This window comes from Tripterygium wilfordii, chromosome 18, assembly GCF_013401445.1.
Source record: "Tripterygium wilfordii isolate XIE 37 chromosome 18, ASM1340144v1, whole genome shotgun sequence".
In the NCBI taxonomy this organism is placed as follows: domain Eukaryota; kingdom Viridiplantae; phylum Streptophyta; class Magnoliopsida; order Celastrales; family Celastraceae; genus Tripterygium; species Tripterygium wilfordii.
Genome location: NC_052249.1, coordinates 2023618 through 2040887, shown reverse-complemented (window position 1 = coordinate 2040887; position 17270 = coordinate 2023618). Strand labels below are relative to the sequence as shown.

Here is a 17270-nt window from a genome sequence, read left to right as displayed (position 1 = left end):
GATAATATATGTCTACGTTTACACACTTGTGTATAAATGTCAAAGCATCGACAGGACTACTCCAACTCACTGAAAATGAAGCGCACCATCATATCTTGTTCTTCTCAAAATGGTTGGAACATGGAGATATGATGAATTCAAAATTTCAAAATTTTCCAATTGAAGCAAGACATCATGGTAATTTGTTCTTGATGGTCTCTCTTCAATCAATTAGCTGAATAGCTGATTGAGTATTTGTTCTTCAACGTCTTGATTAATGACTAAACAATGCAATAAGTAATTTGTGTTAATATTCTATGACTTCTATTGACTACATGTTCACATTTTCAATTAGGAAACCATGATTTGATTGATGCAAAATCAAAATTAACTTGATTTATGACCTATAACAACTTACTAAACTCAATAATGGGTGTTAATATTTCATATCTATCCACGCTATCGAACCGAAAAGAATAAATTAATCAATCTTTCTATTTTTTGAGGGATTAGAAAATTTTATAATTACTTTTTTTTGGAGACAAGGAAGACCTCAACCTAACGGTCATTTTATGAGATTTGGGCCAATTTTAAGCCCGGGATGGCACATCGTGCGCACAACGAGCCACCTATTTAGTCATAAGCCGAAGCATAATGCACAACTAAGAATGGGCCGAGGCCCAAAACAGGACTCTTAACCCCCCTCCTAAGAAGTAGGCCCATGCCATCAGATCTCAACCCACAAAACCCAAGGAACTACGTCCCACCGACTTGAACGATTGATCAGAGGGATTTTACACCTCTAAATCCTATATACCATATAACTATTGTGAAACATCAATTCTCTTAAAAGTATAATTTTATTTTCCTTTTAAACGAGTTAATAAAACTTTTAGCCACTAAAAAATTTACAATTAAGTAATTGAATGTTAAAACATTTCACGTTAGTGACCAAAATTTATAAATCATTCCAATATAATCATTACGGAGAATTTTGAAATCATTCCAATATAGTCATTACCGAAGATTTTGGCCCTCTCCAACTAGTCAATGCAATGATACGCACTAAAAAGTCAAATAATTAATTTTTTTTGTTAAGTGTGATTATGTCCCTCTACAATCGTGTATCATTTTGGTGCTTTAATTTTTTGAAAAAATTTTGAAAAAAAAATCATAAATGTGTAGTGTTTAGTATGACCAATTCAACGATATTTTTTTATCTGAAATAAAAGTCAAATTAATCGTAATCGAAAATCAAATGTTTTAAGTTTATCTCCGATGGTTTAAAACTGTTATGCCTTTTTCATTTGAATTTGATTTTTATTTTGAACAAAAAAATATCGTCATATTCATCATGCTAAATACTACACATTTATGTTTTTTTTTTAATTTTTTAAAAAAATTGTTTGGTGCACTCATTCTCTCCCAGATCCGAAGTTCTATGATGAATCCAATGAAGAGGTATACTGAGTTTTGACCCAATTTATCATATCGTTAGATGGAAAACTTCTGTTCATACGGGCTTGACGGCTCAATTATCCAAAAGATAAACTTGTGTAATATCATTATCGATTATAAAAAATACTACTCCATCTAAAACCTCATGTTAATCACCCTATTAATAAATTTTACATATGATATATATATAATTAGAAGTCCCTCTCTCTTATACACACACAAGTACAAAAGCGGAAACATGCATCAAAAGCATACAAGTATCTCATAATTATTTGATGAGTAAAAAGCATTTGATGCATTTTCTTTCCAACTTAAAAGAAAAAAAAAGGAAAAAAACAAAAGAAAAAACAAAGATGAGATTCTTTGCTTTTTTCTTTTGTTTTTGTTTTTTTTTAATTTTCAAAGACATGCATGATTTCCTACTCAGTCTTAGGCATACAACTACATATTAATGCATGATGGCCAATTGACCATAACCTTTATTTAATTTAAAATATATAATCTAATTAATATTTTAATTAACTTTTTTTTTGAAATATCACTAAGAAATACGTTTCTCATTGAAATCGAATATTGAGCACACATATGCCAACCGAGTCATCTCTCGTTGGTAATATTTTAATTAACTTATTGAACGAACAATTGGATCTCAAATCATTATGTTATTATTATTCATTATCTACGTACTTCTACATTGTTGTCCCTCGTGTTACATGTTTTTAAACTAACACAATCCTACAATTAGGTGTTAAGTCTTCAAGAAAATAGAGATTTTTTTGTCGATTAATTTTTTTTAATTAACAATATAAAAAAATGAGATTTGCTCTTCAAGATATTTTGAAAGATCATAGACCAATCATTTTATTAATTGTAAAATGAAAAACCGACCATAATTAACTATTCTCAGCATGATCATTGGCTCATTTATAAAATAATTTCTTGAAATTAATATTAATTTTTTTCACATGCTTTGAAAATAACGTATGAACATCCATCCGTATGTAATATTAATTAAGTCATGGTTCTTAATAAATATCCCAAGATTTTGTCAACTGAGGTAGCTAAGACTATTTTCGTTTTCATTTTTTATATTTTTAATTTTGTTTTGGGAAGTTTGTTAAAACTTCTCAATGCATAATGGAAAATTAATTAGAACTAGAGAAGATGTATATAAACAATCTAGAAATTAAAACCTATGACCTAATTAAATTACAATTTAATCTCTTTTTCTTTGGTAACCAAAAACGACATCATACAAAGACTGCGCTTTGCACATTCGATATGTGCCTAAACTTGAGCTATCAGACCCGCGCACACATAAGTTTCTCACTTGATGACAGGGTAAGTTGGACTAAAACCCAGTGCGTGACCACAATGGTATTGCTCTCAACGAGAATTGAACTCAGGAACTCTCGAGTCCATACAATTTGACACTGGAGAGATTAAGCAATTAGGTTATCACCCAAATGTTTTACAATTTAATCTCGATAGACTAATTTTTTTGTTTACTTCACTAAATTGTTTAACAAAAATGGTAGGTTGAATCAATTCCTTTGACTAGAACAAAAGAATTGCACTCATAATGAAAAAATAAATAAATAATATATATATATATATACATGTTTATTTAACTTAATTATTTCTTTATAAGGTGTGAACATCGTCTAATTCAGTCCTAATCATTATACATTAAAAATATTAAACATTCATTAAGATTATTTGTACCTTATAGACCCTACGAAATTGACCTTGTCTTCCATTTATGATCACAAAACCCGCATCTCTGAAGATAATCCCACAAAGTATGTTTTAACAAATCAATCAATACAAACTTTTTCCTGAATTAAACCAATCTCCTAACAAACCTCTATATTGCATTTTGTCATTATCATTTGGTCAAGACTATATAGAGAAAGAAAAAAAAATAGAGAATAACAATATGATAGCCCGCACTTTATTTAAAGTAAGGGATCCATCTGACACCATTCATTTGGTGTAAAAGTGCCGCTCCCACACATGAAAAGGCTCGCGCATGAATGATGTTAGATGGATCCTGCACTTTAAATAAAGTTCGGGATCTCGTACCTGCAAAGCCCTGATCACAACATGATTACTTACTTGTCACAATTTTTTTGACACAAAAATAATTGTAAGATTCTTGCAGTCATTTTCCTTACAAGTTACATATTGTCTTTTCTCTTGTCTCATTCTTTGTAAGATTGGATTATAATTACTGTTTTGTCCCAAAAAACAGCTCCAATTATTTGGCTACTTGTGGGTACTTAAGTCTAAACTAATTTGGTTTTTCATTTGGTCCAATGAGAAATTGAAGTGTGGCTTAAAAATAATGATATTGAAGGAATCGAATACAAAATAATATTATTGGAGATAATGACACTGAAGTCACTTAGCACTAATACATGTGTTCTTTTGTTTGTGTGTGTGTAAGTATATGGCAACACTTAAAAGTTTTTCTAAGTAGCACTTTCAATAAAGAGAGAGATTTTTGAGCTTTAACATTGCTTTAGTTTATGTGATGGTTGTCACCATTTTTAGGTAGCAAACATTCGCCACACAAGGGATTTTTGGAATGTAGTACTACTCTAATTTAGTTGGGTCTAATCATATATAGTTTTTTTTTTTTAACGATGGGATATGCAATAATTATCCTTTAGGTGTGTATTGGGTAAACCTTGTCGGGCCTGTGTGTTAACCCAAAAATTACACATGTTAGACAAGTTCATGGACAATTTATTTGTGAGCTAATGCCTCTGGAGAGGATTGAACTCTGGTAGCAAAATAGAACTAGCATGTACTTTATTGTTACTAAAAAGAAAGAAGAAAACAAAGCCACCCATAGGCTATAGCTCATCACTTTATCATTTTATAATTAATTGTGTAATTTTAAACTTGGAGTACCTAATGCTGGCAAAAAGGTCTTATTATAGTCACTTAACGTAAAAGCAATTTTGAAAAATTTTATATATTAAATGTTGAAGAATTAGTGCATCATTGTCAATCATCATTCACACAATAGCTAAGTAATAGATTTTACTTTTCAAAAGTTCTTCCCCTTCTTTATTCAATTTAAAGAATAGGAGGAAGAATTAATTGAAGAGGTTGGTTGAGAAGGGTGAAGGGTTTTTTTTTGTCACAATTAGGGACAACAATGATCCAAATTATATTACTATATATGGAAATTCCATTGTAATTAAGGTGGGTAAATGTCTATAAACACCAAGGTAAATCACTTGCATTAAACTTCTCTTAATACACATAAAATCAAGTATATTAGAACCCCAAGTATATTTAATGTCATAACCGCCCAAAAAATGAGAAATCTACCCTTGTGACTGGATTGAAGCAAATTTGAACTTCTCATTACTAAATTGAAATGTTTGAACATTCGATAACCGATTTGAAACCTAAAAAATCTTTCAATGACGAAAAGTTACATTATTGGGAATAATTACATCACATGGAAGTATTGCAAGTTCTTAAGAAGTAAGTCTTCCCTCATCCACTTGCCTAAAAAAAGAAATTCATTCTCTGTCATTTCCATGCATGTTACCAGCCAACCAAGCAATTAAACAAAACAAATCAATGTAAATCTTTCTCTTCTCCAACCGTTCTCTCTCTCACTCTCCTGTTACTCCAAGTAATAGGAGAGATGATCATATGAAGCATTCCTCAGATTCCAATATTGGTGGTCCTCCATGTGATCAAATATGATGGACAATCAGACGGCTTGTAATTGAGCATCCAATCAATCAATATTCCCACAAGAAGGGCTCCTAAAGCCGGAGCCCATAATCGGCCCCAGGCAACTGCCACGTAGGAGAGAGAGAACACAAACCATCCCCTCGATCACAGCCGTTGATGAATAATAGATCATGAAGGTCAAACAATGCGTCATCAATATCAACGGAAAACGAGCTTGCAGATTCCTGCGAATTTTCCGAGCTGGTTGAAGTTGTTGTGTCTCGGCTAGTCTCGGCTTCGGTCTCATTTTCACGACTCCTAACAATTTCCTCCGCTGCTGCAGCAGTCTTAGCGGTGGAGGTTTGGATGTCCTTATGAGCCAGCTCGGGGCAATATTCCCACAAGAAGGGCTCCTCAAGCCGGAACCCATAATCGGCTCCAAGCAACTGCCACGTTGGAGAGTGATAGCACAAAGCATCCCCTCGATCACATCCGTTGATGAATAGATCAGGGAGGTCAAACAATGTGTCATCACAATCAACGGAAGGAGAACTTGCAGATTCGTGCGAATTTTCCGAGCTGGCTGAAGTAGTAGTTTCTAGGCTCTGCTCGGCTTCGGTCTCATTTTCACGACTCCCGACAATTTCCACCGTCGCTGAAGCAGCCTCAGCGGCGGCGGCTTGGATGTCCTTGGGAGAGGTGGTGACGGGACGGGGAAGCTTATGAGCCAGCTCTGGAAAGTTGAGGTAAGCCGAGTTGCCTTTAATGGCTTGAGCGGCTACATCGTGGGCTCGAGCAGCCATTTCAGCCGTTGGATATGTTCCGAGCCATATTCTTGATTTCTTGCGAGGCTCCCGGATTTCGGACACCCATTTGCCCCAACTCCGCATTCGGACTCCTCTGTATGTTGGATGTTTCTCATTATTACCCTTCTTCTTCTTGTTATTACCTTCATTGCCACTCTCAATGTCTTGATCATGATGACCTCTCTTACTTGCTCCCCTGTTTTCATGGGAATCAGAGGAGGAGGAGGTGGAGGTGGAGGTGGAGGTGGAGGTGGAGGTGGAGGTGGAGGTGGCGGAGGAGGAGGAGAGGAGGTTTGGTTGGGCATCACTCTCTGTGTTGATTTGTTGTTCCATACTGTTGGAGCAAATGAAGAATGCGAGTGCCTTTGGGCTTTTAAATTCCTCTAAAATACTTTTTTTTTTATTTTTAATTTTAAAGGAAAAAAAAAAAGAAAACAAGATGGGCCCATGGCACAAAGGGGAATAATACTATACAGTTCAGTTAAATTGTGAACCATGTGACAGATTGAATAATACAATGCTTCTCTTTCAATTAATTTTAATTTTTGAGGTGATATCTTACACCCATTTGGCAAACGCAGCGCAAGCGGTAGCACATTTTTCACAAATGTATAAGTTAACGTCAGTTTCCGTTCATAAAATTTCACCAAACTCATAATAGTTTATTTCACAGCTTATAAATTAACGAGACATTTGTATTAGTCTTATTCAACCCAGGAAGTTCACATGAACAACGAGTATGAGCCCCCAACATGAAATTCACCAGAATTAATTATTTTACGTTTTAATTTCAATATTTCTGTGGGTATGAGCACCAACAAAATCGATCAAATCAAGTCATATATATATATATCTTAAAAGCCTTTGTTGGTATGTCAGCTCCAAATTGGACCCAATAATGTCATGAATGTGATCTGGCCTTGGCGCTGGAACACTGACATTGGTTTAATAATATGTATAGAAACACGTATTAATGTATGCTTCATAAACGAGCCAAGCTCAAACATATTCATGTTCAGCTCGTTATGTTCGTGAACATACTGGTTTTGTCGTTCGCAAACATACTCGTTATGTTCAATATTAAAGCTCGAGCTCGTTAAGTATCTTAACAAACGAACACAAACATCTCCCTGTCTATACAGAACTACAACCTGTGATATATATATTATTTTTATTCTTGCCATATTTTACTGTTTAATTTGATATATATATATATATATATAGATATTAGTGTTTTGTTTGGGTTTTTTTTTTCGAGAAGTTCATTATCCTTTGTACATAAGTCTTCTTTGTTGATAAGAAGCCCTCTATGTTTTGTCTTGTATTGATAAGTTAACCCTGAATAGGTAAAATAATAGTTTGTCCCCATTATTGTTCAAAATAAATTTTTTTATGCTATTCTGGTCTTACCCAAAACCTCTATGATTGTTCAAGTTATCCCAACTTCTTTTAAAAAATGCAACAGAAAAGGTACTATGTAGTAAATACAATTTCATGTAGTGTATAAATATAAATAACAGATGTATATACAGATACGTTAAAATAAATGAATAAACACATAATTTTGGGAAAAAAATTATTTTGTTAAGTACCTGTTTGAGAAATACACGAATAGTTACTCATCTGTTTACATAATAGTTAACCTTTATTACATATAAACAATATAGATTATATGTCAATATAACTTAATCTTTTTGTCATTTGGGTATTGTCTCAACTTAAACCCCAAATGATAAATTGGTTAAAAAAATATGTATTGAATTTAGAAGATGAACCAAGTGAGCCTAATGTGAGAAGAAAAGAGCTTCCAATTATTATATATGTACATGCCCTAAAAATACAAAGTACATGGACCACCACTTATATATTAAGTCATGATTGTCAAGTGGTTCAAACCCTTAATCACACAAGTACTCTTGCTCACCATTTTTGGTTGAAATGGCCTCATATGGGTCCTTGTAATGGTGACTTGTTGTCCAAATTTGTATGAGATCCTTCTTGGAAATTACACATAATGTAATCCATTAATTGGTCTTTTTGAAAGCCAAATCCAATCTATAGATCCTTTAAAATTCAATTAGGTTCATTATTATGCACAAAAAAGCTTCACTTTGGGGCAACACCAATATCTAACCAAACCAAATCATGTATATTTGAGTTGCAATTCCCTTTTGCCTTTTTCTTTCTTTCTCCAAATCTTTGCTTTGTTAGGATCTATTATGCCCACTAATTTTACTTTTAGTTTCTTTTGTAATTTTTATTTTTGGGTAATGGGCCCACTCTAGGTTACTTGGGAGACTTGGTCATGTCAAAATATAAGTTGGACTCTCTATTCTTACTAACCAAAAGGAAGGGTCACTAATGGGGCATTAGAGGGGTTTCTAAAGCAAAATGATGTGTAGAAACTTTTGTGTTTAAGAATATATATATATATATATATATATATATAACTTTTGAATTATATATTACTTAAAATGTCAAATCCTATCTTTAAGTGCAAATTATTGTATCTACCCTACATTATCATCTCTAAACAACTCTATTTGATGTCCATAATTTTGGATATGTCTAATCAATAAAGAACTTTCATAATCTTTGATGGATTACATCAAATTTCTACCCTTAATTAATATTGGAGGTTAATCATTTGGGTCATCCACAAATTGTCCTAAAGTTGTGGGGGGACATCAAGAAACTGAATTAAACCTGATAATCAAACCAATCTAGTGTTTATTACCACTGATGAAGATTTAAATTCCTTTGTAAAAATGTTCTTGCACTAATATTAATTTGAAAACCTCTCAAAACCCCGATGCATGATCCTCAATTTATGTGGAGTGTTGGATATTTAAGTGAACTCTACATTTATATTTATAATCAATGACTATGATCACATATGCCACATAGGATTGAGGGTAAAGTGAGAGTGATAAATTGGGGGTCTGTAGTATTGCTCTATTAATTGTTGGACCTTGAAATTAAATGCAAAATTAGTATAATCTAGTTTTCTGTCTTGAACAAAAGGGGTGCATGGAATAGGATTTAACAATGTAACAACTTGAAGAACACATAGCTCATACTTTGTATCTTTCATTATGCCATTATGTGTTCCTTTCATTAACTAATATATATATATATATATATATATATATATATATATATATATATATATATATATATATATATCACTAATTGGAGAATTATATATCAAACCAAGTTAAAATACCTAACCAGTCGTGTATTTGTAGGGTATCCTAAGGACTTTCTGCGCATGCTTGTCTGGGTACATACGACAGGATTTGGTTACATTTTAGGGAATGTTGTGATGTAATATAATTCCACACACTATAGCTACATATACATATACACCTATGTATGTATATCTTGTTCTAATCCCCAAGAAACTACCAGTGATTATACAATTTGCACGCCAATATGTAGTTGGTAACATATGTAATAATTTAATTATAAGTACCTAACTTGCCACCAACCAACAATTAACAATAATCTTGTGTTTATTGTGTCAAGACTAATATCCCACATCGGATTGGTATAACTCAATCGAGTGGTATATAAATAAAGAACAAACACCTCTCAACAAGAATGTATTTTCTAGACTGAAAACCAATGACAACGACTCACGAAAAACAAATTCGTTTGGGCCCGCAGCCAGAGCGGAAAACATTATTGATGTGTTTCAATACAAAGATCACATGTCCTACTCGATCTATCTGCTGCTACAAATTTCTCAAGATATAGTTGTTAGAATATATATATAAACTAACATGCTCGCTATGACGATGGCATAGCTCAATGCTCTCAGTTTAAAAATGACTTCAATGGAAGATTTTTACACGCTCTAGATTCCTACTGCCTTTTTTTTTTTTTTTTTTTCCTAGTTTTCCTTTATTTAATCTTAATAAAATCCACAAATGCACCTCAAGTAAATTACGAAATAAGCCTCGACAAATTATCAAAACCCACGTGTAAATTACGAAATAAACCTTGACAAATTATCAAAACCCATGTGTCACTGGACAGGTGTCGGCAAGCTGACTAGCCACGTGTTGGCAAGCTTTGTCTCACCCACTTTATATATAGTGTGTGTATATATATATAGTATATATGATGTGAAATGCTACAAACTAACAAATTAGCTTAATGAAAAAGATTACTAAAATTGCTGATACAATTGCACGTCAAAGCAAACAAACATACAGTTAAGATGCCGGACAAAAGATTATGGTCAGCTTACTGCTTGGCACACTGCACTCGAGGCAACGATTGTTCATCATCATCATCTTCTTCTTCTTCATCATATGCCGGTGGAACTGCTGCTGTTGTTGCCTCCTATTCACCTCCTCAGAGCTGACATCGTGCAAGGTAAGTGGTCTCTTCGCAGTCATCCAGCTCCATGTCAGAAAGCTGTTTGCTTGGCCTTGGGGGGAGTATTGCCTCCAGGTTTTGGCACCGATCAGGGCTGAGAAACCCTGAATCTGGGAACTCCACATTGAAAAGATAAATTAAGCTTCCCTTTAATGGAAGGACTTTGGTATTGACTATTGAGGCATTCACTCATCAGTGATTGCTTTGGCTTGACCTGCATTCAAGTAATTCAAAAGAACAATTGAACATCCAGCATTTAAAGAAGAAAATTTTATCTAGTGTATTGGCCATTACATCTTGCGTGTCCCCGACACACTGCGGGCGTCTTGTGCATGGGTATTGTTTATGTCATTGGCCATTACCAGGTTTTATGACCTCTCCAGGGTTTTACTTGATCAGGAGCTGGCGAGCTGCCTACCATCAAGACGAGTTCCTCAACCCATGCCTTCCTTAAGAGCATCTTCACCATGCTGATCATAGATTTCCCTCTTCTCAGGATCAATCAGAACTTCATAAGCATGAGCCAACTCTTTGAAACTGATACACAAAAGACAAGACTGTAAAAAAAGAAGTGAATGACCCTTCTAGAAACACAAGTTCGACAATCTTTTGAGTTTAACTCTGCAACAATTTTGCCAGCGGACAACAAGGTGAGAATGTGAAGAAAACGTTAATCAATTATCATCCCCGACTAATACGACATACAAAAAAAAAAGAGTTTATTTCTGTACTACTTTTAGATATTCTTGCATCAAACACACACTTCAGAACTCCAATCTATATTCTATATACCCCACAATTCAGAAAAGATGTCAAATAGTCAATAATCTAGAAACGTAAAAACTGTATCATTCAAATTTATTTTTAAAGAAAAAACTTCTCTGAATTAATCAAGTCAGGATTCTCACAAAATGAACACAGCAGCACCTATCAAAAAAGGAGACTTCATTGCTAATCAGGAAAAAGCTCCACAAAAGTGTTGGATACATGTGTATTCATCCTCATTCAGAAGTCATGCTATCAGCATTCATCCTTAGCAGTTCTTCATAGTTAGCAATGGCCTCATATATCCGGACGCTATTCGCCAGATTTGCCTTCCTTGAATTCCTTCATTAAGTTTTGAAGACTCTTCACTCTCCCAGTCAAGCTCGACACCTCCTGCTTCAAATAAAAGTGTGCCTGCAAGCCCTGTGAGTTGACAAGGAAAATGAAAATTAGCTTACGAACCACAGAAAACATCCAAAGTAGACTACCATGAAGGCAATAGAATGAATACCTGGAAGATGTGAATAGAGCTGCAGTCGGCAACCCCCACAGGAACCTCCTTTGGGAGAACCACCACCTCAGTCGACTTCCTAGCAGAACCATGTTTCTTCTTCGCCGCCCTCCTCCTGGTCATGGCATCCTCCACTGAGTTGATCTTGATAGCACTCGACATGATCTCGTCAGCTAAAGAACATTCTCCTGTATTTTTCAGTTCATCTTGACTTGCACTTTTAGAGACACCAAGATCATCATCGTACTTGGAATTATCACTCTTCTTTGGGGCCCGACCGACCAAACATGCTTGATGGCTAATGCACTTAATTGACCCTAACTGAGCAGTAGAATACAAGACAGAAGATTAGCTCCAATAACCTCGATTGCCAACAAATGGGGAAAACAATCCATGTTCCATTCATTATCTAATCTAAAATGTTCAAATAGCTGTGAAAATATGTAGCTAGTACATTCGGAAGCTATAAGATGATAAAACACGTTCACACACATACTCAACAAAAGAATTCAGGAAAAAATATGCAAGCAGAATAAAATTAAGAAGCAGAATCTCTTGTTCCCAGAAAATAGTCACTGCTAGAATCTAAGATGTCTTGACACATGCCTTCCCCAAACATCATAGTGGCAGTGGGAGCTTTGAGACAGTTTATCAAGTGTCAGCTAGTACTTTTTTTCTTCAAGGAATGCAATGTCTTCCCATAAATAGGGTCCCAACGGCCTTTCTGATTAACAGAAAATCCTTTGCCCAACTCCCCCCTAATGAGACTAGCTAGAATCCCTATTTCTGTGTCAGCAGTCAAGGGTTCTGACATTAAAAAAATCCGCACACCCAAAGAAAACATACTCCAATCTGTCATAAAGACACAAAGCTCTTCAAAATGGTCGATAAATTTTCACCTATTTATCATGTGAAAACATATAGCACATTGTTATGCACTGTGTAATGCTATCTTCTTTTCTCATAGCTGTGTAATGCTAGCTGGTGCTACCAAACTGCATCAGAGATTCCATTGCACCGTATTGGAAGGAAGGGCAAAACTGTATGTTGATTGGGCTCGTGATCAAAATACCGAAAAGAACAACAAAACTACTTGCATAAAATTGCAGTGAACAGTATAAACCTGAAAACAAATCCACCATCAAAGCGTTTGCCCAACAATTTTTTTGGAGGGTTTGAACTCTCCCATCCACGACTAACATCTTGATTAGTTCACATGAATTCTGAAAATCTCATTCTCATCAGTCAACGTATAGATTCCTTCTGCACGTCATGAATCACTAAATTGAAGTAAACCCTAAAGCCAAAGACTACAACTTTAACAAACGGGACGAAAGTGAGGTCGAATTCAATTCACTGACTGCAAACAATAATCCCAGATGATATGCTTTCGATTCAAAAGTATCGAGCCACAGAAATACAACAACTACTATTAAATCAATACAATGAGAGTTTCATCAGTCTGCATCACAAGGCATAAAGAGAGCAGTACCTCAAAGGGCGTCCACACAAAGAGGAGAGCTCTCGAGAGTTTGCGAACGGGTTCGGTCAAGTCTCTTCTCCTCTAAACACGCAGAGTTTCAAGTTTTCCTGTAGTCAGAACGAGAGAGTGGAAATACCCGAGCAGGGTGATTTCCAGAAGAAGAAACGCCGAGAATCTCAATTACTTCTCTGAGTCTTTTGGCATTTTTTTAGGTTTCGCTTTTTTATTTTTTGCATGATTTGTTTTTACTAGTGGTGAAGATGGGTCGGATTTAGGAAAATACCTTATCCGACCCGAATAAGATCGGGTGAGATTTTTTTCAACCCTTAACCAATCTCATTTGAAGATGGGTTGGATTGGGTCGGGTTACCTATCGTTGTAGACACTACGACACACACATATATACATACACACATGTATAGACACACATATATGTACATGTATGTGTGTGTATATACACACGCATACATACATATATATGTTGCATACAGATCTATACAAGTATAAAACAACATTATATAATAAAATGAGGTCGGGTCAAGTTAATACGGATCGGGTTAAGGTAAATACCTTATTCGACCCGTATAAGGTTGGGCTACCCTTTAACAAACCCTTAGCCAACCCTCAACTATGCGGATAAGGGTCGGGTTAACCTAGTCAGGTCAGGTCAGATCATATGTGGATTTTGCACCGCCCTAGGTTTTACCTTGTCATTTATTGTCTTGCTTTCTCAAACTCAATCTAATCTTCAGTCCAAATATATTAATGTAAATTTTAATTATATTATCTCTAGTTATCTTTAAATTAATATTTTTTCATATTAATTAGGATAACATTCAATGGTCGAGCGACATAGGAACTTCCAAAAGGAATTTGATGGTTTCACAATTGATTCAAAAGGCCAAGTACAAGAGTGTGTTTGTTAGAGTTTCGAAAACAATTTTTAGTTTTTGAAAATTAAAGTGGATGTGAAAATTCATTTGGTGTTGATTTTTAGAAATTGTTTCACAAAATTGAAAAATATTTTTGATTTTCGAAAACCAAAAAATAAAAATTAGTATTTGATATTATGTAAAACTCTTCCATATTTCGTTTTAATTCTTAAATTTGTTTTCAAAATCTAAACTTAAAATCAATATTTAAAAAAAAAAAAAAAAAACATTTCCAAACACACAACACACCGTCACCTTCGTATTTCTCTTTCTATCTATCTATCACAAATTCACAACAGCACATATAGGGACAGCGAGTAGTGTAACTTGGGTAAAGGAGAGAACTTTGAAAAGCTTGAAGCTTTGTGGTTATGGATCATAGACCTGGTATGCTTTCAGTTTTTTTTCTCTTCTAGTTGCGGTTTTTAACTTCACATTTCTTTTTGGTATGCTTTCAGTTTTGGCTTAATAATTTTTGAAATACCAATGAGGGTTTTTGTATCAGAGATTGATTGTTCATTAAGCCAAAAAAATGATGTACGTTTGATTGGAAAGTACTCTTGGTTGGATTCGCAATGTTCTCCATTTCTATTCACTATTTACTTTGTATTTGTAATTGTAATTTTGGCTCCGCCATTTTTGTCGCCAGAAGTTTAAGAAAAGGGGAATTTTTTTTCATGCTCGATTTTTCTCTGTTAGATGAAAGTCGTCTGACATTTACATTTTGGCATGTGTGTGTGCACAGATGCAGAAGTAAAAAGAAGTTACAAAAGGGATCTTCCTCCTGCCCACTTCATGTTCAAGGTAGAGTCTTTCTCTTTACTCTCAGAGGCAGAGGTCGAAAAATATGAAACTGATGTTTTTGAAGTTGGGGGCTACAAATGGTGGGTTCTATCTCTCTCTTCTTGCTTATATATTTTCTCTCATGGATCAGTTACTTAAGTGAAAAATGATTTCTCTTACTCATAATCTCCACGCAGGAACTTGATATTCTATCCAAATGGTAATAAGAATGCCAATGCAGATGACCACATCTCCCTTTATTTGGCAATCAAAGAGACAGAAAAGCTTCCTGCTTGCTGGGAGGTTAATGCCACTTTCAAATTTTTTGTGTTTGATCATATTCGAGACAAATACTTGATCATCGAAGGTGATACAGAAGTAGAGTTCGATTTTCTTTCATAACTTTTCTGAGAAAAAAAGAGAGAATAAAAATCACGTAATTTTCTGTCCATTTTCCTCTGTAGCTTATACAAATAGCTCATTGTACAGGTTGTAAGGGTTCTATGAAGCGATTCCATGCGATGAAGACTGAATGGGGATTTGCTCAATTTATCTCCCTAGAGTCTTTGAAGAATGCATCTACTGGATACCTTGTTGAGGATTCATGCATATTTGGGGCAGAGGTCTTTGTTGTCAAAAGCAGTTGCAAATTTGAGTGTCTTTCCATGATTAAGTACTCTAGTAACAATCTCATGACTTGGAAGATAAAAGATTTTTCGAAGTTAGACAAGATATATTATGAGTCTGAAGTGTTTGATGTTAAAGGATCAAAATGGTATTATTACTTGCGCAATTTGTGCATTTTTTACTTCTTGATTGATGAGAACTGCTGCACTAAGAGATTGCATTGTGTCCATTTTACTGTATCCAGGAAGTTGGGGCTTTATCCAAAAGGTGATGGGAGTGCCAACGGTAAATCTCTTTCCCTCTACCTATGTTTGAATGAGACTGGAAGCCTTGCTCCTAGCCAGAAATTGTTTACCCGTTTCAAGCTGCGAATAAGGAACCAAATTCAAGATTCTGATCATGCTGAAAGGATTGGTAAGGCTTCATTGTGAATCCTCTCATTTTCATTCTTTAGTCACCCTAATATAAGCCAATCTAACAACACCCTTTTTTTTTTCTGCCAAAAACCATAAGATATGAGCTGACAAAACATTGACTATTGAGCGTGGTTAGCAAAAAAATAATCTCTGGTCAGTTTTGTCAATGCTTGGATGCATCTGTTGTTTGGGTGCATGCTGAAGCACATTTTTTTCATCGAAGTTGTTGATCAAACTCCTCTCTTGTAGGCAACGCTTGGTTTGGTTGCTCTAGCCTCCGCTTGGGTTATCCGGATTATATATCCCTGCAGGATCTCGACAAACCGGGGAAAGGCCTTATTGTGAAGGATTGTTTGATGGTTGAAGCGGAAATTCTTTATGTGTCTAAATTTAAGAGTTTATCTTGAGATTTCTATTTAGGCTGTTTTTGGTGACTACTTCATTAGATATTAATGAAGAATATGCCGTATCTAGATGCTAAGGGTTTTCCTTTATAAGTATTAGTAAATTTGGCTGTTGTTTTTATGGAAACTGGGGATGATGTGGAAACTAAATGATATCTGTTTCAACTTTCAAGCCTTCTATAATTGTTCCAGTCCCAGGGTTTTGGTAATTTATCAGTTTGTACCATTGTGTTTTCAATGTAGCTTAACAATTACAAGAGATGCATAGTTCCAAAACAATTGTGATATGATTCAACTTATAGGTCACATGTTCAATTCATGGAAATAATCTCTCCACATATTATGCGGGGTATACAACCTGTTTGTTCATGATTCCGTCCACAAGGATTTCCTTGTACACGAGAATTGTTCGTCTTTTTTTATTATAATTTTCACAGTACATGAAAGCAGCTCTAATCATGACTAAACTGGGAAAACCAAGAGTTTTTTTTTTATTTGAAAACCAATGTTGAGTTGCAAGAGAAAAATTGGATGAGATCTAAAAACATGAAAAGGGGGGTTTAATCGGATATGACAGTCATCAAACAAAGTTAATTGTTCAGCACCAATGTATGTTGTTTAATATGAAGAGTTAGTATAGTTGGTACTTGGTAGGCTAAGTTCTTAGTGTATTAGAGATTAACCCTGCTGCCTCCTCATAGTGTGCTATAGACAGATACATTCATTCTATCTGGTCCCCCTTGGTGAGATACCTTAAGAGTTAAGGTATTACCAGCAGTCTAGTCTCAGATTTTCCTACCACAAATTACTGATTTAGTTAAGGCAAATGCCAAATGGTATAATGAGGAAAGAACAGTTTCATAAAAAGATTTGGGCTTATGTCTTCTTGCAGATGATCACTGGTTTTAAGTTGCAAATGACAGTTGCGAGTGGCTCGAATTCTTCCCTCTAGAGGATCTCTAGGACCCAAATCAAGGCCTTATTGCTGACAATGAAAAATAGTATAGTACACTACCTT

At 34.9% G+C, this 17270-nt stretch overlaps 2 protein-coding genes and 1 long non-coding RNA gene across 7 annotated transcripts; 1 reads left to right on the top strand and 2 right to left on the bottom strand.

The window, feature by feature from the left end:
- Positions 1 to 4952: 4952 nt before the first annotated feature.
- Positions 4953 to 6278, bottom strand: LOC119984691 (ethylene-responsive transcription factor ERF034-like). Its single transcript, XM_038828764.1, has one exon. The coding sequence runs from the start codon at positions 6276 to 6278 to the stop codon at positions 5232 to 5234; it is 1047 nt and encodes a 348-aa protein (XP_038684692.1). The 3' UTR covers positions 4953 to 5231.
- Positions 6279 to 10081: 3803 nt separating this feature from the next.
- Positions 10082 to 13342, bottom strand: LOC119983338. Of its 5 annotated transcripts, none has more exons than XR_005464609.1 (4): positions 13100 to 13342; positions 11608 to 11928; positions 10626 to 11519; positions 10082 to 10545 (listed from the first exon to the last, which is right to left on the bottom strand). It is a non-coding gene; the product is annotated as an uncharacterized LOC119983338 (long non-coding RNA). The 5 variants fall into 5 exon arrangements; XR_005464610.1 differs by having other exon boundaries at positions 10694 to 11519; XR_005464608.1 differs by having other exon boundaries at positions 10082 to 10868; positions 11240 to 11519; positions 13100 to 13337.
- Positions 13343 to 14271: 929 nt separating this feature from the next.
- Positions 14272 to 16461, top strand: LOC119983337 (MATH domain and coiled-coil domain-containing protein At3g58370-like). The gene is made up of 6 exons (XM_038827006.1): positions 14272 to 14409; positions 14768 to 14906; positions 15003 to 15172; positions 15295 to 15580; positions 15677 to 15846; positions 16098 to 16461. The coding sequence occupies exons 1-6, from the start codon at positions 14394 to 14396 to the stop codon at positions 16253 to 16255; spliced, it is 939 nt and encodes a 312-aa protein (XP_038682934.1). The 5' UTR covers positions 14272 to 14393; the 3' UTR covers positions 16256 to 16461.
- The last annotated feature ends 809 nt before the right edge of the window (positions 16462 to 17270 follow it).